This window comes from Oryzias latipes, chromosome 5 (assembly GCF_002234675.1).
Source record: "Oryzias latipes chromosome 5, ASM223467v1".
NCBI classification, from domain to species: Eukaryota; Metazoa; Chordata; class Actinopteri; order Beloniformes; family Adrianichthyidae; genus Oryzias; species Oryzias latipes.
The window spans coordinates 11,337,645-11,360,715 of record NC_019863.2 but is presented as its reverse complement, the minus strand read 5'-3'; the positions used below and the strand labels follow the sequence as shown (position 1 = coordinate 11,360,715).

General features: G+C 40.7%; 3 protein-coding genes across 3 annotated transcripts; 2 read left to right on the top strand and 1 right to left on the bottom strand.

Annotated features, from left to right (window-relative positions):
• Nucleotides 1-1,101: 1,101 nt before the first annotated feature.
• LOC101165878 (PRELI domain containing protein 3B) lies at nt 1,102-5,418 on the top strand. Its single transcript, XM_004068695.4, has 6 exons — nt 1,102-1,218; nt 2,315-2,483; nt 3,251-3,340; nt 3,731-3,801; nt 3,892-3,994; nt 4,311-5,418. The coding sequence occupies exons 1-6, from the start codon at nt 1,187-1,189 to the stop codon at nt 4,425-4,427; spliced, it is 582 nt and encodes a 193-aa protein (XP_004068743.1). The 5' UTR covers nt 1,102-1,186; the 3' UTR covers nt 4,428-5,418.
• A 710-nt stretch (nt 5,419-6,128) lies between these two features.
• aurka (aurora kinase A) lies at nt 6,129-11,477 on the top strand. The gene is made up of 9 exons (XM_004068694.4): nt 6,129-6,477; nt 6,789-6,857; nt 7,367-7,712; nt 7,792-7,828; nt 7,920-8,111; nt 9,881-10,019; nt 10,320-10,468; nt 10,551-10,725; nt 10,865-11,477. Exons 2-9 carry the CDS (start codon nt 6,792-6,794, stop codon nt 11,045-11,047), a joined length of 1,287 nt encoding a protein of 428 aa, XP_004068742.1. The 5' UTR covers nt 6,129-6,477; nt 6,789-6,791; the 3' UTR covers nt 11,048-11,477.
• A 2,710-nt stretch (nt 11,478-14,187) lies between these two features.
• On the bottom strand, nt 14,188-18,366 carry LOC101165386 (vesicular inhibitory amino acid transporter). Its single transcript, XM_004068693.4, has 2 exons — nt 17,391-18,366; nt 14,188-16,644 (listed from the first exon to the last, which is right to left on the bottom strand). Exons 1-2 carry the CDS (start codon nt 17,781-17,783, stop codon nt 15,457-15,459), a joined length of 1,581 nt encoding a protein of 526 aa, XP_004068741.1. The 5' UTR covers nt 17,784-18,366; the 3' UTR covers nt 14,188-15,456.
• Nucleotides 18,367-23,071: the final 4,705 nt, after the last annotated feature.

Here is a 23,071-nt window from a genome sequence, read left to right as displayed (position 1 = left end):
TAAAAGAGGGTCTAGAAACCATGTCTGGATTTCGGTTACAGTGATAGAGGACATATTACCTCATGAAGGACCACTTCAGGAACAGGTCACAAGGTGACACACAAGACTAGCAATTCATTTTTACTCAGTCTTTACTTTTTTTTTACAATTGTAAGATTTTTTTTAAATCTAAACTATCAAAAATTTAAATGTTCACACAATGTAAATAATGTAGGCAATGTGAAGTTTCTTGATTTTTGACACAATAGATCCTCAAGGAATGAGATAAACACACATTAAAAGAGAGACATTGGTGATTTACAACCTTAGTAATTTGTCATTTAACACTGTATGCTGAACTCCTCACCACAACAATCATATAGCTCCTGACAAATTGTTTTTAAGAAAGTGCAATGATTAGCGTGGACATCAAAGAAGAATATATAAAAACAAATTTTTTACTTAAAAAAAATTCAGCATTCCCTTAGCAAAATATTGTATTTGTTTATTTTATTAAGTATGCTTGAGTATAAGTATGGCGGGTATACTAGACAGTGTAGGAAGTGCAGGCTACCACCAACTAAATATTATAGACTACTTTTTGGTAACGGGAACTATCTAGTTTATGATTTAAAAATAATTCAGGGTCATAGAGCAAGAACGAAACTCTTTCAAATTATATAATTTTAACAGTAATTTATCAATTTTTACAATAGATGGCAAGGTTTAGTCTAAAACAATCTAAAACATTAGCGATTAGACCAAAGTGAAGCTAAATGCCCCGCTGTCGGTGCTGTATTTGGTTTAGAGTGAAGGATTTGACTTGAGACTTGATCCTGCTGCACCAGCCAGGGACATTCTGTAACTGTCATTGAACTGAACGAGAAAGGTTAACTTCATCCTATCGAGTCTACGTGGTGTCCTTACATTACCCAAACCGTTTAAGGTTAAACATTATTACGTTATACTAATGATAATAATAAATCAGAGAATTGAGTAGTTTAAAGCGTTGCCGCTGTGGGGTGGTGTCACGTGGTCTGTGTCTGACAGGCGGAAGTGCGTAACAGGCTCGTCATGTGACTCCTTCAAGTACGGAGGCGAGGTTACTGCGGCTGGATAAACGTGTTACCGTGGTTCGGATATCCGTGACCGGCTTTTACAGTCCCCTCGCTGCTGTTCTCGCCTGGACCGGTCACCGACTAAAATAATGAAGGTTTGGACCTCCGAACACGTATTTAAGTGAGTACAAGTTTAAAGGGATTTCATTCTGGGTTGGTCTGGGTCGGGCTTTTTAACTTAAGTCCTTGCATCGATCAGGCTTTACATTTTATCCAGGACAGCTGAATGTAAGCTCTGATCTAAACGCCACAAGGCGACCTTAAAGCCTTATGCTTCACGTCCTATCAATCAATTCCTTTTCTGTAACGACAGTTTTCCCTCTTTCTCTATGTTTCTTTCTCGTTTTTTTCACAGTAAGAATCTAAATAACTACAATTAAAAAACAAAAAGAATAGACGCAATTGAGACTAAAATTTGCTGAATTTTCTAATATTTGCTTGTTTTGTACATTACGCAATCTGCCGGTAGAGTCCAGCCCCTGCACGCGACCTTTCCTCCACATTCCGTCGTCACTCCGTCATGGACAGCGTGCTCACGCGTTACCATGGCAACTGTTCAAGACTGGGTTTCGCGCGGCTTTGGCTTGGAACTTATAATAGTATATTTTATTATTTTTTAATGGGAAAGAACAGTCATTTGTTGCCCTAGTTTAAAAGAACAGCTTTATTTATTTAAAAAAGGGTTAAAATCAGTTGATTTAAAATCAGTTGATATATATATATATATATATATATATATATATATATATATATATATATATATATATATATATATATATATATATATATATATATATATATATATATATATAAAAAAAATTCTAACAGCATCTGCTACATGTGAAGTTATTGATTTTTATAGAAATTGTGATACTTTTTTATGACACAAAAAACACGCCTATCTGTTCATTCATCCACAAACAAAAACAAAATGTTCTCACATTCCTATTTAGCATATGCAGTCTCTGTGCTTTTAGAGTTACACACATTCCAGTAAATGAGTCAGTCTGTGTGGATCAGTCCACCCAAGGACATCCAATCACGTGCAGTCATGAGACCATAGATCAAACAACTAATCTGCAACTATAGCCACCATAGAATGATAATAAAACAAACAGAAATTCTATTGTTTAATACAAATGTCTTGGCAATTTTTTGCACACTATGATTTTTGTCATATTATTTAAAAAGTGTTTTTTTGTTTGCCACCCTTGCAGCCATCCTTGGGAAACGGTGACCAAGGCTGCAATGCAGAAGTATCCCAACCCCATGAACCCAAGTGTGATTGGAGTGGATGTTCTAGACAGACGCGTGGACCACCGGGGTCGCCTCCACAGTAAAAGACTTCTCAGCACAGAGTGGGGTCTTCCATCCATAGTGAAATCTGTAAGTGTCCAAACCTTTTTGGTCTTTATGAACTGTATGTGTCCAGCTCTGGTTTATGGTTGTTTTTTTAAAAAGAAGAAAAAGGCAGATGAAATATTTTCCAAGTCAGACATCAACGCAATGGAAAAATCCACATGTAGCCTGAAATACACCACAGCTTTCCGTTGAGGACAAACCTGTCTTCAGCATGTGAGGTTGTTTCTGTCGGGCAGTCCTGATTGCTGACTGCAGCCGGGGACGAGTTCAGGGCAGTGTGCCATAGCTCGTGCTCCACAGGACATATCGTGCAAGTCCACGGTGTCAGATGTAATCCATGACGCTGTGTGATGTAACTTTCCATCTGGGTGTCAGGTCACTTACAACCAAAGGCCCAAGGCCATTGAAATTATGCAACATGTCCTTTCATGCTGCATTGACTAGAACCCTGATAATGCTGCAGAAAATTACAATCCTTGCCAAGTGGTCTTTTGTAAATGTGTAGTATTCAATTCCTTTGCTTTTTAGATATGAAGACGGGGATGCTACAAAACTTTACGACAGCATCTTTTTCAGTGAGATTGTTTCAGAGACCCTGAGGCTGGTGTTGAGACAAAAGGATGGCATGAAACTCTGTCAGGAGCTGCGCCTAAAACAAAAATGTTCTGGTCAAACTTGAAAAACAAAGCGTTATACTTTCTGCACACTCTGAGGATCAGATGATGCCTCAAAAATGTCCTGTAAGAGTGTCTCTTCTGTTGATCGTGAACCCTTTCTTGATCTGCTGACAGCTCATCGGAAGTTCAAGGACATACACCTACATTCAGGAAAACTCTGTGGTGGACCCCAAAGAGAAAACTTTTGAACTTCAATCTGCAAATGTGAGTAAAGACGGTCTTTTCAGAGGAAAGGTAGAGCAAATACTTGCTGCCTGGTTGTTTTTATGACACAGATTTTAAAAACTTTTTAAATGTTCACTAAAGGTTTTATTCGGATGAAAATGGCAGATGTGTTTTATTCTGGGTTTGTCGATCCTGAACAACCACACCAAGTTAAAAAAAAAGCTTTAAGTGAGTTTGTGTGATTTCACATCCAAATTTAAGGTGAATCAGTGAAAAGCTGTAATCAAGGTGAAGTCTTGCTTGTGTAGTTTTGACATTGCTGCTTCAGACTGGTGTGGTTGTCCTCATTTCAGGGATTGATATTTCGCCTGATGTATAATACTGTAGTCCTGCATGCTAACTAATTATCTGTACTATTTTTGGTTTTAGATAACGTTCACAAACATGGTGTCTGTGGATGAGCGGTTAACCTACAAACCACATCCAGAAGATCCAGAGAAGTATGTTGTTGTTTTTTTTTTATACAGTTTTATTTGTAAAATTGTCAGGTTGCTAACGTGTGATTTCTTTCCAAACCCTGCTCTGTGTAGAACAATACTGACTCAAGAAGCCATCATTTCTGTGAAAGGGGTTAGCCTTAGCAGTTACCTGGAAGGAGTTATGGCCAGTACCATCTCTAATAATGCTGGAAAGGTAAGCCTCTCTTTCAAACACCTCATCATTAGTTTAGTCCAACTACAATTAATAACTTTTTACCTAATTATGTTGCTAGAAGTCAGATAAATGATCAATGAACTTTTGTTGTATACAATTTGAATAGACTTTAATGGGACGGATGATCTTTACAACAAAATAATTTTATAAAACTGTACTGAGACTGTTGCAGACATAGAAACATTTTTTAAAAGGTCAAAGGAGAGGACAGAGTTTTGTCTTTTCCTCTACTTTATCTCATCATTTCTTCTGCTTCTGTCATCAGTGAACTCTTTATTTTTTTTTTCTCATCTAGGGCCGTGAAGCCATGGAGTGGGTGATCAGGCAACTCAATGCAGAGATCGAGGAGCTGGCAGCCACAGCGCGTGGGACCTTACGGGCCCCGATGGCTGCAGCAGTCACAGAGAAATGACACACACTTCCTGTTTTGTTTTTGTTAGTTCCGTCTAAGTTGCACTGCTTATCTATACAACCAGTCCTTCGTTGGGCTGCTCTGGTGCTCTTGGTTTTCTGTATTACTCGAGCGGCACACTTTGCCATCTATATTCTATCTATTCAGTGAGATGACAGTGATTTTAGGATCAAGTGGATGTGACGCGCTCAGGAAAGATGGAAACACTACCTGTCTTTGTGTGCTCAGAGTTTGACTTTAAAGGCACCAGATATGGAAGAAAAGTGCCAAAGTTGAGACGGTTGTACTTTCAGATCTCATGTTCTGTTAAAAAAAAAAAAAAAACTGTTCCTCAACACAGCCGACTGCACTCACACTAACTTAGGAAGGTAGATGTATAAATGTAAGCAGTTCAAAGGAAACAGGTGGAGAACTCTACTCCATCTATCTAAGCGATCCGAACTTTCAGGGCCAGTTTGATTTCTTTATTAGAACTATTTCTGTAATGTTTCTCTGCGGGACCTCAGCAATACCAACACTGTCTCTTTATTTTTGTTTTTTAGGCAAAGCCTGAATGAATGTACTGTTGTATAAAGACTTATTGTATTATTTAAGTTAAAAGAAGGGATCAATGTTCTCGCCATATTTATATTTTTATAGTAAGACCTTGTCAGATTCTGCCTTTCTGTCAATGTAAATGTGTCGTCTGTCAACTTTAAGTTAAATGCAGAAATTGAACGTTTAACATCCAGTCGGCGGTCTTTCAGTTTAAAGGTCGCTGCAGGTGCTGCACAATGAAGCCGCTGTAACTGTATGAACTGTTCTATGGTATTGTAGACGCCTTCTTTGATACAATATTTCTAAAACTTTAAAGAATGTATTTATTTAGAAAAACTGTTTATTTCTTGCTAGTCTTTACATCAAAAAAGAATGTACAACTAAAGAAATGTTACCTGTGAACAGGAGAAAAAAAATGAATATAAGAATAAAAGTAAAATATTTTAACTTAAAAGCTTCCCCTCAATATTTTATTTTCCATGAGAGTTCTGTGGGTTTTGCTTTAAATATTTTCATAATAAAATATAACTGAGAAAACAAACACTTGGGACTAAAAATTTTAACCACTTATTGAAAGACGTTTTCTATTATGGAAAAGAGAGACTAAACTAATAGAGACTAAACTAATTTTTGTGAGCTAGTTGGGTACTTTTGAATTAAAAATCAAATTATATTCGTTCATCTGAAGGCCTCAAGAATGGGGGAGATGTAGTTACTCATTATAAACACAAGGGGCCGCAAGTGTCTTAAAAAACAAAATAAAAAAGTATTTAGTTAGCCCATGCGTCATCATTATCCTAATCAATTTTATGTGAGTAACCAAAGAAAACCTTGGACGGGTGTTGAATTATAACCCCCCCCCCCCCTCCCTTTTTTTTGGCGCAGAATGAGCTTGACCAACCATTTACTTTGGTCTGTTAAACTTCTCCCCTCGTGTTTTTTTCTTTCTAAATAGCTATTACCGTTTTGAGATAGTTTTAATTTTATCTTTTTTGCGTTTATTTGTTTGTTTTCGTAAATTGTTTAAACTGACCGAACTGAACCTGCGCTCTGCCATCTAGTGCTTTGGAACTCCAATTACCCATGACGTTCCTGCCGCCCATTCGATACATTGTATTAGCCAATAGGAAACCGAAATTGGGCATTCTGTCAGCCAATCAGACCAGCTGATTTTTTTTAAAGGTTAAAACAGGGACGTTTGAAATTTCTAATCAGCGTTTCAGGAAAAGAATCGTGTGGTCACAGACATCTCTGTAGTTTAAACCTTTTAGGTGTTTTGAACTAGTTTTGCCGCATATATTTATTTGCTTTCAGTCCAAACAAGTTGTCTGTTCGTAACGTTTCACTGGACTTTGCGTTTATATTTAGACAAAAGGAATTATCTTTCGTTAGCTAGCTTTCGTAGCATCTACGTGGGCATGGTTTTTTTCTTCTTGAATGTATTGGACTGATTAATTCTGGATATTTTAACGTGCCGTGGTTGCTGTATATCATTGTGCAGTAGTACATTTGGGTAAGTTATGTCAGACGTTGCATTAAAAATAGTTTGTATGATAGTTGCTAAGCTAACAGAAGCACTTGTTCATTAACGTTAGCTAGCCTCTGGAGAAGAGAACATCAGCTCTTTTAACTTGACTTAAAGTATTTACTTTTATAAATGTTTTACCTTTACGTGCATAGTTTGTTCACTAAGATTATATTTGATCATTGTCTGTGTAAGTACTACAGTTAGCATTGCGGACCTAAGCCTATAATTTCCTCGTGTTTTCATCTGATACGCTATTTGAATTATATACTTATAATAATATAAACTTTTTCCTTCAGGAAATGGATCCTTCTCCCTCACTCAAGGTGACAAAGAGTGTGAAACTGCAAAAGCCTGAAATAAAGCAGGTGAAGTCAGACTGATTTTCTTTTTTTAAGTTTAAATGTCTAACTTTTTTATGCCCTTCACTGCATTTTCATATATAGTATAGTAATTAGGGATTGATTTATATTCAATGTTGGAAAATACCATTTGGATTGAGAAATATAAATGACCAAGTGACATCACAGCGGACAACGCACGTGATCAAGCCATCATTACAAAATGTGTGGAAACACTTTGGATTTAGCAAAAACATGATTATACGGTGTGATAGAACCTTCTAATACTGTTCCATATATATTATTTTTATGTGTATCTCTGAGTCACACTGGTTGAATTTTGGTTAAAGATGTCTGGGATCCATTGTAGGTCAGTGAAACAGATCGAATCATTCAAATCAAACAAGAATGAACTATGAATCTACAACCCCTAATGGTAATATAGGTTAGAAAGTAATACTGATGTAGCAATATGTAAAGCTGCATTTCCTTGAATTAAATGTTAAAATTTCTATTTGCTGGTCTCTTAATTGCAGTCCGGCAGTGATGGACCACGACGAATTCCTGTGTCTCAACAGCATCAAATGGTTCCCAAGGCAATAGTCACACCCACCTCGCATCAGCGAGTTCTCAGTGTGTCAAATGGACCTCAGCGTATCCAGCGACCTGTTAGTCATCAGAAACCGGTATCTCAAGTCGCTTTTACCAACAAGTCCTCACATTCTGGCGATCAGAATGTGAATCCAGCTACTCTGAATGCACATCATGCTCCACCGTCTAAACCTACGTCCCAGCAAAACCAACCAAAGACTCAGGTTCTCGGTGCAAATCCAGATTTGGCCAAGCCACCGTCGGAACCCATAAAAGCAGACAAGCAACAGAGTAGGTTATGCCACTGAATTAAACACATTTCTCACGTTTAAAAATAAGTTATTTATACATATATATTATATTTTATCAGGCAAGCTCTCAAGAACTGAGCAGGGCTCTACATCCAAGTATGTCAAGTACAGACTATTTTTTATCATGCATGTATAAGCCTGAAAATGTTCTCTGGAAGGCTGTAACCAGACTGTTGTGCTCATACAGGAAGCGATGGAGCCTAGAAGACTTTGACATTGGTCGTCCTTTAGGAAAGGGAAAGTTCGGCAACGTCTACCTCGCCCGAGAGCGACAGACCAAGTTCATCTTGGCTCTGAAGGTTCTTTTCAAGAAGCAACTGGAGAGGGCTGGGGTGGAGCATCAGTTGAGACGAGAGGTGGAAATCCAGTCACATCTCAGGTAATTCTGGCTAACCTGATCTCATCCCAAACAAGTATTTGCAGACACAAATCTCAACCTGATTATGATTTTGGGGCTGATCCCATCTAGTGTTTGTACCTTACAATCATTGACTGACAAACTCCAGTACAGCAAACAGATTCACAGTCAAAATTGCAAAAACAATATTGCTGTCATTTACATAACTGTTTATAGAGAAAGCTTATACAATGTGGGGGTGACGCAAAATCCAATACTACTCATTCAGGAGATTCCGACTTTGAGAGAGAACTTTTTAAAATGGGTTATGATGGCGTTACTATGGAAGCTTGTTAGATTTAAAAAAAAAAAAAACAGGAGATCTTCGTTCCAAGTCTTTTCGTGCTTTTTGTTCTACATAAGCAAAGAAGTCTAAGCAGCCCGGGCTCTAACCTCATCTGCTCATGAAAACTATAGGATGAGCTGCAATTAGAAGTAGAAAAAGTCTCATAGACATGATCTGTTTGTGTTTGTCACAATATCACCAGTCTGTTTTCTTCTTCCTACTTATTCACAAATGTTACAAAGCAAAATGTTGGGTAAGTTTCAAATATTAACCAGTAGGAACTGTTTGTTTCTTTTGTTTGAGTCAATCTCAACGACAATAATAGGCGCAAAGCCCGTGGTTGACCTGCTGGAGGCTCCCGTTGTGGGTGTGGTCGACTTCACCATAATTCTTATGATTTTTGCTATGAGTTTTGTTTCAGAATTTGCTCTTAATATTTTTCTGAACTACTGGTATAACAGTTGTAGTCCTAAAGCGAGGAGCTAAGGACGCGTCTACGACTGACATTAGGGATTTTAGTGAAGGTTGTTTAAACAATAATGTGTTCTTGTGATGTTTTTGAGATTATTGAGGGTGAGTTGTGAGAAATTGATTTTCGGGGTCGTTTTCGTGTACTTCATTGACGGTCCCTGCCGGACTTTGCTTCCATGTGAAGCTGAAGGCTGCAATTTTAACAGCAAGGCAGGAGAACTTGGATGTATCCATGTGTGTTCTTGGTTTGAGTTGGCGGCACCGACTGCAATAGTTACCGAAATGTGTTTATTTTTAGTTTTGGAAATTCTGTGAAAAGTTATGGATAAAGCATTGCTAAAAAAAAAAAGTGTACAATCCCTGAAAATCAGAGCCATCCAGCTGTAAGCAGGATCCAGCTCAGAGGAGGAAAAGGAAGACGGTAATGTATCCATTTGTCTGCAAGCGGATGCATCAGAATGGAGTGAACAAGTAGACTGGTAAAAACCCATTTCAGTTGCTGCGTCACAACTGAGTTTTTTTGCTGCACCTGAAAAAAGAAATGCTCAGGAATTCAGTTTTCTTTCCAACTTCCTGAATATATGTTCTCCAACATGAGAAGAATCCTACAAGAACATGTTAAAAAGCATGATTTTTTTTATTGGAGTGGGTCTTTAAATCAACAGTGCAGAGCAGTAAATGTCACAATGAGATTATGTTGTTGTGAATAAGCATGTTTAAGACGTAGATCATTTGTTTTAATGCAGATCTATAAACTCAAACGTGGAACTTTTATAAAAACGATTTATTTCTACACTTTGGTCAAAAGTTTTATTTCCAGAAAAAATACAAAAAAATTACCTGATTCCCTTTTTTCTGTCTTATAAACTTCAAGCTCCCCCCTTAGTTTCTCTGAGGTATTTAGAAGATTTCATTTTACTTTATCTCTGCCGGAATATTTGCTTAATCTTGTTCTGTATCTTTTTTAATTTTTATTCTCTTCTGTGTTCTGCAGGCACCCTAACATTCTGCGTCTGTACGGCTACTTCCACGATGCGTCTCGCGTTTACCTCATTCTTGAGTTCGCACCCAAAGGAGAGCTGTACGGCGAGCTGCAGCGCTGTGGGAGTTTCCCCGAGGACAGAAGCGCCACAGTGAGTGTGACCACTGAGGAGCTTTCTTCAACCCAGATTTAGAAAACACTTGGAACATTGTTTAATACGTTTATGACATTGTTTAAACGGAAGCGGTAATTGCTGTTGCATTTTTTTCACCATTGCGTATACAATATAGACCAAAGGTATGGACACACCTTCCCATTCTACTGAATGGGAAGGTGTGTCCAAACTTTTGGTCTGTACTGTAAATGCATATATTTGTCTTGCTTTTGTCACTTTTATGCATTGAAATTTGCAGCCAACTCGATTCAGACTTTGTTTTATTTGCCTTTGAAGTACATCATGGAACTGGCTGATGCCCTCCACTACTGCCACACAAAGAAGGTGATCCACAGGGACATCAAGCCTGAAAACTTGTTATTGGGAGCCAACGGGGAGCTCAAGATAGCTGATTTTGGCTGGTCTGTTCACACGCCTTCATCAAGGTACCAGCATTCTGCATTTGAATGCAGTATTTATGCATGCCTGTACTTTATAGTCAAATCTGTTTTTTTATTTCCTCATCAGGAGGTCGACTCTGTGTGGAACCCTCGACTACTTACCTCCAGAGATGATTGAGGGGAAAACTCACGATGAAAAGGTGGACTTGTGGAGCCTGGGGGTCCTTTGCTATGAATTCCTGGTTGGAAAACCCCCCTTTGAAGCGAAAACCAACGATGAAACATACCGGCGTATTTCAAGGGTACGACTACCAGCTACAGTCACAAGTTCAGAGGCTTCAGTGTGGTATTTTAAATGCCAGATCTTGTTACAGGCAAAGCTACTCCAGCAGTAATTCAGCTTCTCTGTTTCTTACCAATAAACCTTCATTCCTCTTCTAGGTGGAGTACACTTACCCTGCACATGCTGCTATCAGTGATGGAGCTAAAGACTTGGTTGCCAAGCTGCTGAAGCACAATCCCATGCACAGGCTGCCCATCCAGGGGGTCCTGTGTCACCCATGGCTGCTCCAACACTCCACCCGAAAGCCCACCCCCCTTACTGATGAAGAGCAGAGTCAGTGATGCTCCTGAAACGGGATTCTGAATGATCCCGAAACAGCAGATTGTCAGTGTTTTTCTTTTCAGGTGCTTGTTTTTCTCAACCACCACCTCTTCACAACAACCACTTGTTTTTTTGTTCTGCAAACATGTGAAACCTCTGGTTATTTTAACTTTTTATTCCGTTTCCTTTCTTTCAAGTGGCATTCATTTGCCTGTAAATATTTTTCTGTTACTGCTAAATAATGAAAGTTTTATGAAACCTTTTTGTGTTGAAAATGGAAAAATAAATGTTTATGCGCCATCTTTAAATGACACATCAGTGGAAGGCGATTCTGTTTGTGTTGCTCATAGTTCAGTCTGCTGTCTGAGTGATGAGCCGGGTCAACCTGAACTGACGAGGATTCCACTAAACCAGGAAACAAGTCTTAGTCAAATAAAATGTTTTCTAATCTATTAAAATGGTGCACTGCAAATGCATTGTCTGTCTAAAAAACTATTCAAGAGCTGGATTTAATCTTTCATGTTTAATTCATAGCAGTGACTTTACTTTTTGAATCAACTACTTTTTGCACAACTTCGTTAGTTTTTTTTTTAACACAAAGCAGAAATTGTTTTCAGGGAGGGCAATGGTAGCGTGATATTGTGCATACTGAGGGGAATATTTGAGTTTAAAGAAATGTAGCAAAAATTGAAATGTTTGTCAAAAACAGTCTACATTCACAAGGAGGTTAAGTTTGTCCTTTACTGGTGGACTTTTTTTTATTTTGTCTACAAGTAATGAGGTTTTGTGCTGCAAAAACTTCAACCCACCTGTCAGTCATGGTCACGGCAGACTATTGTGTCTCCTGAATGCAGGTGTTGATTAATGTGTTGGTCACTTCAGTGACACCTGACAATTTTTCACATAATTGTCACATTTTTTTGTTGTGATGTTCTGATCCAGATATTCTTCCCTATTCAGACACCAACAGAACTTGCAGGGGGAATGAAAAGTGAAGGAATCTGCTGGTGTGTCTGATTGGCTTCAGTTTCATTCAGTTATCTGGTTGGGGTTTCAACTCTACCTCAGTTTTGTAGCATTGGAGCTCTAAGACACCTGACCAACCAGAACTACTTCTGTAGGACCTTTAACAAAGTGTAAATTGTTAAATCCACAATACCCATTGAAATGCTTGCATGTTGCTCATTTAATCCAGGCCATTACTTTTAATCTTGGGTAAGGACACAGAACAGGCGAGGACTGAGGTGTTTTTGCTCAGTGTTTTTGCAGCCAGGCCTCCTGGAAGATGTGACTTATCACCGATGGAATGTAAACACTCGGTGTGCATAAGATCATGGGACATGTTTGAGGAAACAGAAGACCCGTTGTGATGCTGCTGTATGTCTCCTAACCTCTGCCTGTGAAACTATTAATTCATTAACTGCTTTTTTCATCAACCAACTCAGGGAGACATTCTTGGGGCATGTGGTTAAATACTCTAAAGTTATCATTTTATTTAAACCTCTATAATCCAATCATTTATCTTCTAAACCTGTTTTGTCCTTCGGGGTCACGGGGCTGCCTGCTGGAGCCTGTCCCAGCCACTTATGGGCGAAGGCTGGGGACATCCTGGACAGATCGTCAGTCTGTCGCAGAGCTACAAATCACACACCCATGCCTCTCACATTCTCACCTAGAGACAGTTTAGAGTGACCTATGAAGCATGTTTTTGGATGCAAACTCCACTCAGGTCGGTGTTCTGTTTCAGGTCCCCCAGCCGGGACTTGAACCAGGGGCCTTCTTGCTGTGAGTGAGGCAAGAGTGCTAACCACTATGCCACCATGCAGCATCAATAATCCTGTATACCAAAAATAATCTGGCATTACCTCTTTGTTTTGGTCTATACCAAAGAGTTTACCAAAAAAGAGGTAATGCCAGATTAAGTTTTTTGTCCTTTACCATGAGAATTTGGCTGGAACATGTATTGACACATATACTTACACCCAACTCTTCTGCTATACTTTCACATTTTATTCCAAATGTGGGATTATTTTAACCCTTGTGCTATTTTAGATGACCCCACCCTTACATTGGCGTGTTCTCCCTACCATGACAAAGGTGGATAAAGGTGGAAAGATTTCATGTAATCCATGGACACCAGTGAAGATCACAAATCATTGAAGAAAAAAGGTTAAGCGCACTGTCTAGTGGGTCTAGATGACCCAACTCCTAATGTTAAAATGCCTAGGATAGCACATTTATCATCTGACCATTCATAGATTATATAAAATGAATTCTCAGGAAGCCTCACTACTACAAAGAAATAAGGTTGTATAATTGACTCAATTCAAATGTCCTTAAATTTTGTGCTGTCTGTTTCACAGCTGATAAACTGCGGCTCTAACATTTGTGTCTCTAACGTTGTGTCTCTGTTTTTGCAGCTGTTGGTATTACAATTACACAGATGTGGAATTCCATTAATATTGTTGGGAACATTTTGAGACTAGAGCCAGTATAAACAGATCACAATATAATGTATTTTTTTCTTATAAATTAGAAATAATTTTAAAAAGTAAGATTCTTTACTGTAATAAAGGTTGGCCAGATTGAACATGTTTCTCTTAAAATGCAGTTAGATAACTCTGCCACTAGGTGGCTCCCAACAGTCACGTCCAGTGAAAAATGCAAGGATTGTGATGATGCAGGTACCAAAACCTTCTTTGTGCTTTAAAACTGTTTGTCAATATTAATTAGAATTATGGGCTGAAAAAAAACTAACTACAAAAGAAAATTTTCACTTTTCTTGTTTACAAATCTTTTGAATTGGGTTTTGAGGTTTCTTCCAACACTCCTGAACTCCAGATATGAATTTATTTTTCTCACAAATCTGCAGTATGATGTTTGACTGATTGTGCAGCAGCTGGAGTTAATCCCAAGAGAAGGCCGCTGGGAATGAATCCAGATGTTGGCCGCGTGCGCAGGAAGAGGGGAACAAATCAACAGTGGATGAACAGGTCTGACCAGAAGGCCTGATGCCTGCGCGCCCACAGCAGACAATCTGCCCATAGAAAAAAGCAAATCTAGATGAAACAAACTGTTCTCTCCCACAAAAACACATTTCTCTTTTTCCTGCTTGTTTTAATTTGGCCTCCAGTTCTACTGAAAAAGAAACGCGACTGTATTTTTTCTGTCTTTTATTATAGAGGGGGAGGAAAATACACCATCTTTCCCTTGGTTTTTTCTCTTTTTTTCGTTTTACATAAAACCACACACATTTTTTACAATATAATTTCACTTAATTCTTTATTCTTTAATATTAATTTCACGATATATAATAACGAGTTTGAGATATACATTCCATCTTTTTGAAACCACAAGAACACACTACACTTACGGTTTTGACATTTCCACAGAACCCGTTGGATTGCACAGAATGAAAAATGTCTGAATGCGCAATTTTCCACTTGAGTAATCTTACCTTTTTTTCCTATTCAGACACCGAATTTTCTAGAAGAGAGTCTCTCATGTTGGTTGAAAAGCTGGTCACGTGGTTCTGAATCCATCCTGGTAAATTGGGAGTATAATAGTTCATATTTTGGTCCATATCTGGACAGAATTTGGACTATGTGGGGGAGTGGGGGTTATAGCTAAAAAATAAAATAAAATAAATAAAAAAGCCTATATGAAAGCGTTCACACATCTGAACCAAAATGTGCGTTGTGTTTTATTGTTTCTACTAAATTCTGCTTGAGATATCATACATTCAATGCATAGTTTGTATAGCTGCTATGTTCTGGTGTTTTTCCACTTCATTAAAAAATACCCAAATGTCTCTCTTCTAACAAATCTTTAATTTTTTTTTTGGGGAGGGGGTGACTTTAATCGCATCCAAATTTCACTGCTTTTTATCCCATTGTTTTATACCGTTTTCTTTTGTTGGTTTGTGGTTTTAACACCAATTTTCAAGTCTTTGGGACGATTAACGTGCGATTTTTTTTATCCCTTAGTCTACCCTCAACACAAGCTTTTCTGATCATCATCATTAAATCATAGTGTGTCCAACCATCACAAACTCATGAAGTCTCTGGTGGGGAGGCACCACAAAGATCCACGAAAAGGCAAAATGCCCTTTTTGCAATTTCTTCTACATTGTAAACGGTCACTCCACTGAAAAAAAAAAGTTTTTTTCTTTTAACTCGCATATTTTTTTACAACACGTTTTGTCTGTATGGTGCTCTGTTGATGTTTGAAATTCCATAAGTGCCGCCACGTTTGAGTGTGAATTTTTACGATAGTGCATGAGTGCAAACGCGAGCTCCGTGCGCGCTTTGACGCATGAGTTAAGCGGGGTGAGGGGGGGGGGGGGCAGCGTTTGCCGCGTACCTGTCTTTTAATGTTTTCACTAAATGGTGATTAGCACTTAACACCTAGTTCCGTCGATGACTTGCATCTATTCTTCTATGTTGTATTTGAAAGCCTCTATGAGCCCCTCAACTGAATGGATGAAGCCAGATATGCTGCATATACCGCCTATTACAAAGATGGACACGTCGAAGAAAACCTGGTGCCATAGCAGCTTTCTCCATAAAAGCTTGAGGTGGAAGATACTTGGAAGCAGAAAGCAGAGGCCTGCGCCGGTCAGACTGCCTGTGAGGCCCATGAGAAGGGCGAAATGCGGCACGTAGATGGCCATGAGCAAGGTGAACACAACAAGACTACATCGGAGGGTCAGTCCCCACGATTTTAGGCGTCCATCGCCTCCGTAGCAGTCTGGAAAGAACGCACGTCCCCCATCATGAAAAAATGTTTTCTCAAATACCTCAACGGCAGCGAAAAATGGCAGCGGATAGGAGAGCAAAGCTTTGGCCACAAGGAAAAGGTTGACGACGGCGCGGATTCCCGGGGGCAGGTTGTCTGTGATCACCTCCTTGGTCTCGTCGGCCCAGGTCAAGTAGGCCACTAAGGCGAAGAGGCCCTTGAGGATGCAGGCAGCGATGTGAGTCCATTTCATCATGCAGTGGAACTCGCTGGGTTTCTGCATGTTCCCCTCCAGAGACGGCAGGAAGATCTGCGAGGTGTAGCTGAACACGATAATCCCAATGGAGATGGGGAACTTCTTGACGTCGATGTAAAACTTGACCTTGTCCCAGGCCCAGTCTCTCGCCCTCGAGAGGCAGTAGGCCACCACCAGCACGTTAATGACAAAGTGGGCCAGCGTGCACAGCAGGCTGAACTTGGAGACGGCTTTCAGGTTCTTGAGGAAGGCGCACGGGAGGAGAGCGACGGTGGCGATGATGGCCCACGACTTCTGCGAGATCGGCATGTTTGGGAAGCTGTTGTACATGAGATTACCGCTGACCACCACGTACAGGATGCACGTCATCACAAGCTCGATGATTTGGGCTACATTCACGATATGGCCACCTAAAGTCGGGAATCTGGGCGCGCAGCAAGCGTTGGCAATGTCCACATAAGAGTCCCTCACACGGACGAGCTGCCCGTCTTCGTCCTCCTCGTACAAGCAGGCGATGAGGATTTTCCCGGTGTAACAACACACAACAGCGGCAAAAATAATGAGAAACAGTCCGAGGTATCCTCCGTGCAAGATGGCGTAGGGCAACCCGAGGACAAACATGCCCTAAAAGGAGAAAAAGAAGGACCAAACATTTTGTTCATGTCAGGTTGTTTTTTACATCAATATAATACTACAAATGTTTCTTTTTTTATTATTGTATCTGTATTTGAGCATCCACTTGGTGTGGGGTTGCTCGGTGCTCCTTTTCTACCATTTTTTCATGTTGTGGGTTTTCCACTTGGCTCTGAGCGCATCCACGCGTCTCTGACATCATCACGGCTCAGAGGAGACACGCTTTGACGTCATAGCGGCTGCCGTGACCGCAGCTCCGCTCAGACATAAAAACGAGCTGCGTGGAGAGATCTTTGTCGCATTCAGACGCAGTTTCACAGCAGGAAACAGCTTTGAAAAAGGACTCAATTCCCAGGCGCATGATCACGAGCACAAAAAAGAGCTTCACAAGAGTTTTATTAAATATACTTTTACAAACTTAGGTGCTATAAAGGGGTACAATTTAGCTCCAAAAACAAGTGGAAATTTTGGTTTCATTTAATGTAGAGAAATCGTCGATGCGAGACGGTGGGAGAAAGGCGCAAAGAGCACCAGACTCCCTTTTTGGTAGTTAAAAAATGCAGTTTTATGTTAATTCATATAGAATTAATTTGTTTAAAAATCTTTAAAACCACAAGCGGATGATAAGCATTTGTATATTTTATTAACAAAGCATTTTCATGCATGGATCACAACTGTCACAGTTGCTGTGGCTCACCAGCCAATTAGAACCGAGCGCTTTTCCTGTGCCTCTTTACCTGGATTGCGTTCGTGACGTTCCAGCCCGCCTCCCATGCAGTGATTTTTGGTTTGACTTCGGTCAGCTCGTTGGGCAGTCCTCCGTCCTTTGAGGCAGAGTTTGGAGGACCGGTGCCATCCCTCTGATAGTGGCTGTCCCCCTCCAGTGCGTCCCCGTCTCCGCTCCCTTCTCCTCCAACCTCATCCGATGTCAAAATGTCCATCTGCATGCCTTGTCGGTGGTCGTAGTCCAGGTCATCGCAGGCAACGAAGCCCAGAGCCTCTTCGTCGGTGGCGGCCTGAAAGCCCATCCTGGCGAACATGCCGCTCACCTTTGCCTGGGATTTGTTGGACACAGCATTGGCTGCGTTCGTCAGTTTATTAGAGAGCTTGCCTCTGATTAACGTCGCCATTTCGGTCTTCTGTCGATTCTTTACGGTCTTCTGGTCGATGAATTGATCCAGTCAGTAAAAAACGAGGCTACTTTGGAACACAGCTCCTTGTTCTGTGCGTGAAAAGAAGCCACCAAAACGAGCACAATTGTTGGTTCAAGACACAGATGGTTTTCAGTTGCTATCTCCAATTTTTGTTGGATGTGCGTCCGCTGCTCTGGATTCTCCTCAGGTTCATGTCACCTTCAGACGTCGATGCTCCCGTTTCGCATCCTGACTGCGCTCTGATGCTCGAGGAGAAGCGCTTCCGTTCAGACTCCGAAGCGACGCAGCGGTGTGCGCAAAAGCTTTACGCACGGCGAAAAGGCGGGCAGCGGGTTCCTATAGGGCCGCGCGCCTTTTTTCTTTTCTTCGTTTTTCCTCCAAGGTGGATGATATCTAGAAGCGTTTCCCTGAAGTTCCTTGTCGGTGTTCAGATGCTTCACTAATGCCAATGCGGTACCGTGGCGCACGGCGGGGAGGGAGGTGTGGAAGCAGGGAGGGGACAAGTGTCCTCATCAGCCTGCCAATACAAAGCATGTCTCCAGCCCTGCCAGGGCCTCATCAGAAAAAAAGAAAAACCGAGAGAGATTTGCTGCATTTCTAGGGGAGGTGCTTGAAGTACCCCAACTACCCTTTCCCAACCCATGATCTATAATGCCTCATCCTGGTGTCCAATGGCATTCCGGGGGCCTCAATTCTTGCATAACTTTACTCATATAAAAGAGGGCTGATGTTTGACCAAACCACAAGCGCTTTGGACCAGACTATATGACACCAGAGCAAAAGGATCTGTTGTTTAAAAATGTAATGAAACCATTATCCATTTCAGGAAAGAGGACGTGGAGTATCTGAGAAATTTCCGCTGTAAGGACGTGGATCGGGTTTTAGGGTGCGCGTTGGGGTTGTTTCTCAAGAACCATAAAATATTTTTGTGCACTCTACTGTGGGTAAATTGTGGTAAGATGTTCCACTCGAGAAATTACGGCGTGGTATTTTTATTTTGAGTGAATTAGAATTTTGATCTTCATGTGCTGCATCGGCTCTAGCCTTCACGCGGCGCTCATTGACGAACTCATTCATGGCTGTGACAGTGGGCCATTCCTGGACACGATGTGACATTCTGACCCACAAAAGTGTTTTCAGTGAAGCAAACATGAATTGTTTTTTATTTTTATTTATTTATGTTGATTATAATTATAATTTGACAAAGCTGAAACCTTGACAAAGATTATGTTATAGCGCACGGAAACATATTTCTACTTATATTTGCGCTATTTGCGTATGCAAACAAACGTGGAATTAATATACGTTTTCAGGCAATTAATTTTTTCCGAATTTGTCTTGACGCATTCAGCCACACACTGATATTGCAGTCTGTTAATGATGCAGACGACTGAATAAAAAGCAAAGAGCCACACTGATGCAACCCGCTTGTTTGCATGCCTTGTCAGTAGTACTTTGTGTCTGCCGTGCTCTATGTTTCCTCAGGCTACAGTATCACGGTTCCTTACTACAGAACTGATGCCACGTCGGTTTAAAGCGCGTAATAGCTGGGATTCCCATCAGCAACCTGCACCGTTTTTGTGCATTAAAATTGCGCAATTTTATTGAAATTGAACTAAACAGATTGGTACATGATCGGACGCTTTCTTTGATATGACATCTCAGCAAGCCTCCAACCCACCAAAACAATCTCATCCAAGAGGTGTAATTTATTTATAAAAAATATTTTCACATTAAAATATAAGTCTTCTTCTTACCGATCACAAACGTTAAATGAAAGGCACGCAGAGATCTTATCCAAATTCTGTTGAAATAAACTTTCGATTATATTTATTTTGTATCTTTTGATCAATTGTTATTTGTTCACTGAAAATAATATGCACCGAAGTGATTCCACTCACTAACACGCCGAGAATGCAGGCCGAACACTGTCGGGCCTGTTCCTCAAGTAAAACCGTTAGACCGAGGCGCAAATGCTTTCGTGCTTTTTTGTGCGTAAGTACGTGTTCCCCGTCATTTTATTTTGCTATGTACTCGATGTTGGGAATGAAAAGGGTTGCTCTCTGTGCCCTGAATGAAAGAGTTAATGACAGAGCCTGTTATCAGCGGGCTGCAGACCTGCTCTGATCTGCGCTCTGCGCTGTCTGATGGAGTGAGCCGCAAGATGAAAAGAACAGCCCTGACACTGCAGCCAGCAGGTTAAAGCAGCCTCAGGCCTTCTTTCCCAGCACACCATACAACAACTGAAATAATAATAATAATAATAATAATAATAATAATAATAATAATAATAATAATAATAATAATAATAATAATAATAATAATAATCAGTCGTGTTTTGCCACCGTTTAAGTTTTCACATTTTTTAGATTACAAAAACATTGAAGGCTATGACTTAAAAGCTTTCTGTTAAAGAAAATAAGTATTTGTTATTAAAAGAGATAGATAGATAGATAGATAGATAGATAGATAGATAGATAGATAGATAGATAGATAGATAGATAGATAGATAGATAGATAGATAGATAGATAGATAGATAGATAGATAGATAGATAGATAGATAGATAGATAGATAGATAGATTTCCATCCACAATTCTTTTTCTCAATGCATAGATGCATAGAACTGGAATTAAATTAAAAAGTATGCAATGCAATGAGGTGGAAGTGCTTCATATTGTGCGTATTTTTTTCGAGCGCGCGTGCAAACAATGACTTGTGAGAGCAGCTTATCACCTCCAATCAGACTGTCGCCCCCCAGGAGGATCCTCTTCTCTGTCCACTCTGATATGAACAATTAGAGCTCCTTATCTGTGTCAAATGCGTTTGAACCACATGTCCACTTTTACTGATGGTCACAAAAATACCCCCCCCCCACTCACAAGCCACCCCCCCCCCCAGCATTTGCCCCCCCCTCTCTCCCCTTTTTTTAAATTACACACATGGGTGAGCTGGCACAAGGTTCTCCGTCTCGATGTAACTGCAGGCCACCCCCACCCTGGACTCCATACGCCGACATCAGCACTCCCACCACCAATCCACTATAACAAACGAATACATGCGTGCTAAAATTCATGTTGCATTGAACTGTTATAAAAAATATAGTGCAAAAGAGGACATTTTGTTGGGAAAATGCAACATTCTAGCAGCGGTGCATGTGGAAGTCTGTGCAGCTCAGAGAGAAGAGCCTTACACCAAACATTTCCCAGCTCGACCCAGATAATAGAGCATCTGAGCCACGGAAGCTGAGCGCAAAATTAAACGCTCAATGCTGGCGCCCTATATATGGTTGGGATTTTTTAAAAGCACTCTTCCCTCGGCACATTCTACCATTTAACCCCACGATGCTCCTGCCACCGCGTCTATTCGTCAACCCAGTGAGGCAGAAAATACCATCAACACCCATCAACTGAGAGAGGACAGGAAAAAGGCTCTCCGCGCTCCCCGGGGACTTCAGGAGGGAAATTAGCCCACATCAGACTAATCAGAGGACCTCAGAGCCCATTAACATTTGCATCACAATCAGGCACTACATGGCCTACCTTACGTTTAGACTGCGTGTTTTTGATACAAATATGTCATCTCTATAGCAGGACAGGAGGAAGAGTGGATTTCAGCACTATGGACAGAGATTGGCTGCATTTGCGCAGCGATCTGTACCGAAACTGCCGCGGAATCAAGTCTCTCGTGGTTTGTGTGAATTCATCTAATATCAGGTTACATATTCTTCATCTGAGCATTTCAAATGTCTTTTTGCGAAATAACGAAAGAGTTTGTGAGACAAACATTGTGATTTCCTCCTCTCGGTGCGCTCCAGCCGCCGCCCACTTCCACAGACGTTTAAGGTGGCCCACAGCGGTAAACCAAAAGCCTTTTCATTACTCCTAATGCGTCTGTTTAATGGTTTATTATCGGCTCCCAAGAGACTTTCTCATGGAGAAGGGTTGGAATAAGTCCTGCATGGTGGCTGTGGTATAATGTCCACTAATCTATCCATCCATATTCTGTGGTGAATTTTTTTTTTCTTCACTGCTTCTCTTGTTTTGGATTTGAAACGCTCCCCAGACGCAGTTTGCTGTTAACTCACAGTGACTCCCCGCTCTCCATCAACCCTTGACGCCCCCCACCCTCCCATCTACTCCGCCGTCCGGGATCACTCTCCTGCTGCGACACATTAACATTGTAATTGCCTTTTTTCAGCACAATAAATGGAGCCAGTCCGCCGGGACGCAAGCACGGCCCGAGGCTGCCACAGAGCTGTGGCATCGATTTTTCAGAACCTTTTGGTTGTAGAAGTGCAGGCCTGATCTGGACTTGGATGTTCTTCTTGCTGAGGCTGCTGGGATCAGCTGAACATGTGAGGATAGCCTGAAGGCATGTCAGAGCAATTTTAGAAGAACAAAGACAAACTGCTTTTAAAGGACTAATGCTTAGAAAACAGAAAGTTAGTGCAAATGGCGAAGTCTTCTTTGTTGATCAAGACGTTGTGACCATCATTAGCTGTCACAGTGTGTTCCACGTGTCCCATGGAAGTGACCACGATGTTGTTACTTAAACATGTTTATCTGTGTGTTGACATGGGTGTAAAGTTGCTGTAGTGCTAGTGTGTGTGGCCTTGGAAGTCAATGTCAATAAAGGAGCAGACCTCAGTGGGCCCTCAGCTGACAGATAACAGTTTTGTTCTCATTAAAATTTCATGTCATGGATGCAGCATGGCACTAAAAGAAACTTCCTGGCTAGAATGAGATTTAAAGAATTGCAGACCAATGAGCGACGATAAAAGAGGAAGAACCTGGAGGCACAACATTAAATTATCAGTCCTTACGGTCTCTTATCTGGATGCACATCTATTAATTAAGCCTCCTAATTGATTGTATAGAAAGAAAGAAAGTCTAAATCTACTGGCACATCAATCATGAACATAAAGGCCCGTACACACCGGGACGAATATTCGCCAGGCGTTATTCGCCAGCGTTTTTCGCCACGTTTTTTGTGTTCACACCCAGGCGATTTTCGCTGACGATGAGTGGAGTGAACATGCAATTTCATTCCCTGACATTAGATGGCGCTTAATGTAAACAGAAATACTCCTGTACACAAGGTGGCGCTGCGCAACTTTACGCTTCTTAAAGTCGCTTTTCACTCAGAAGAAGAGAGCAAGTATTTACACGCTTGTCAGAATCAAACAAAGAAAACATGAATATTTCAAGCACCAGTAGCTCCAACTGGTGCTTGGTTCGGGGATATTTTAGAATGTCCGTCATT

What these genes read in the sequence shown, in the direction of transcription:
- LOC101165878 (XM_004068695.4), top strand. Translation starts at nt 1,187, where the DNA reads ATGAAGGTTTGGACCTCCGAACACGTATTTAA. An exon ending in TTGAACTTCAATCTGCAAAT is followed by an intron (nt 3,341 to 3,730) that starts GTGAGTAAAGAC and finishes TTTTGGTTTTAG; the next exon opens with ATAACGTTCACAAACATGGT. An exon ending in TCTCTAATAATGCTGGAAAG is followed by an intron (nt 3,995 to 4,310) that starts GTAAGCCTCTCT and finishes TTTCTCATCTAG; the next exon opens with GGCCGTGAAGCCATGGAGTG.
- aurka (XM_004068694.4), top strand. Translation starts at nt 6,792, where the DNA reads ATGGATCCTTCTCCCTCACTCAAGGTGACAAAGAGTGTGAAACTGCAA. An exon ending in AAAAGCCTGAAATAAAGCAG is followed by an intron (nt 6,858 to 7,366) that starts GTGAAGTCAGAC and finishes TCTTAATTGCAG; the next exon opens with TCCGGCAGTGATGGACCACG. An exon ending in GAAATCCAGTCACATCTCAG is followed by an intron (nt 8,112 to 9,880) that starts GTAATTCTGGCT and finishes TGTGTTCTGCAG; the next exon opens with GCACCCTAACATTCTGCGTC.
- LOC101165386 (XM_004068693.4), bottom strand. Translation starts at nt 17,783, where the DNA reads ATGGCGACGTTAATCAGAGGCAAGCTCTCTAATAAACTGACGAACGCA. An exon ending in ACGTCACGAACGCAATCCAG is followed by an intron (nt 16,645 to 17,390) that starts GTAAAGAGGCAC and finishes TTCTCCTTTTAG; the next exon opens with GGCATGTTTGTCCTCGGGTT.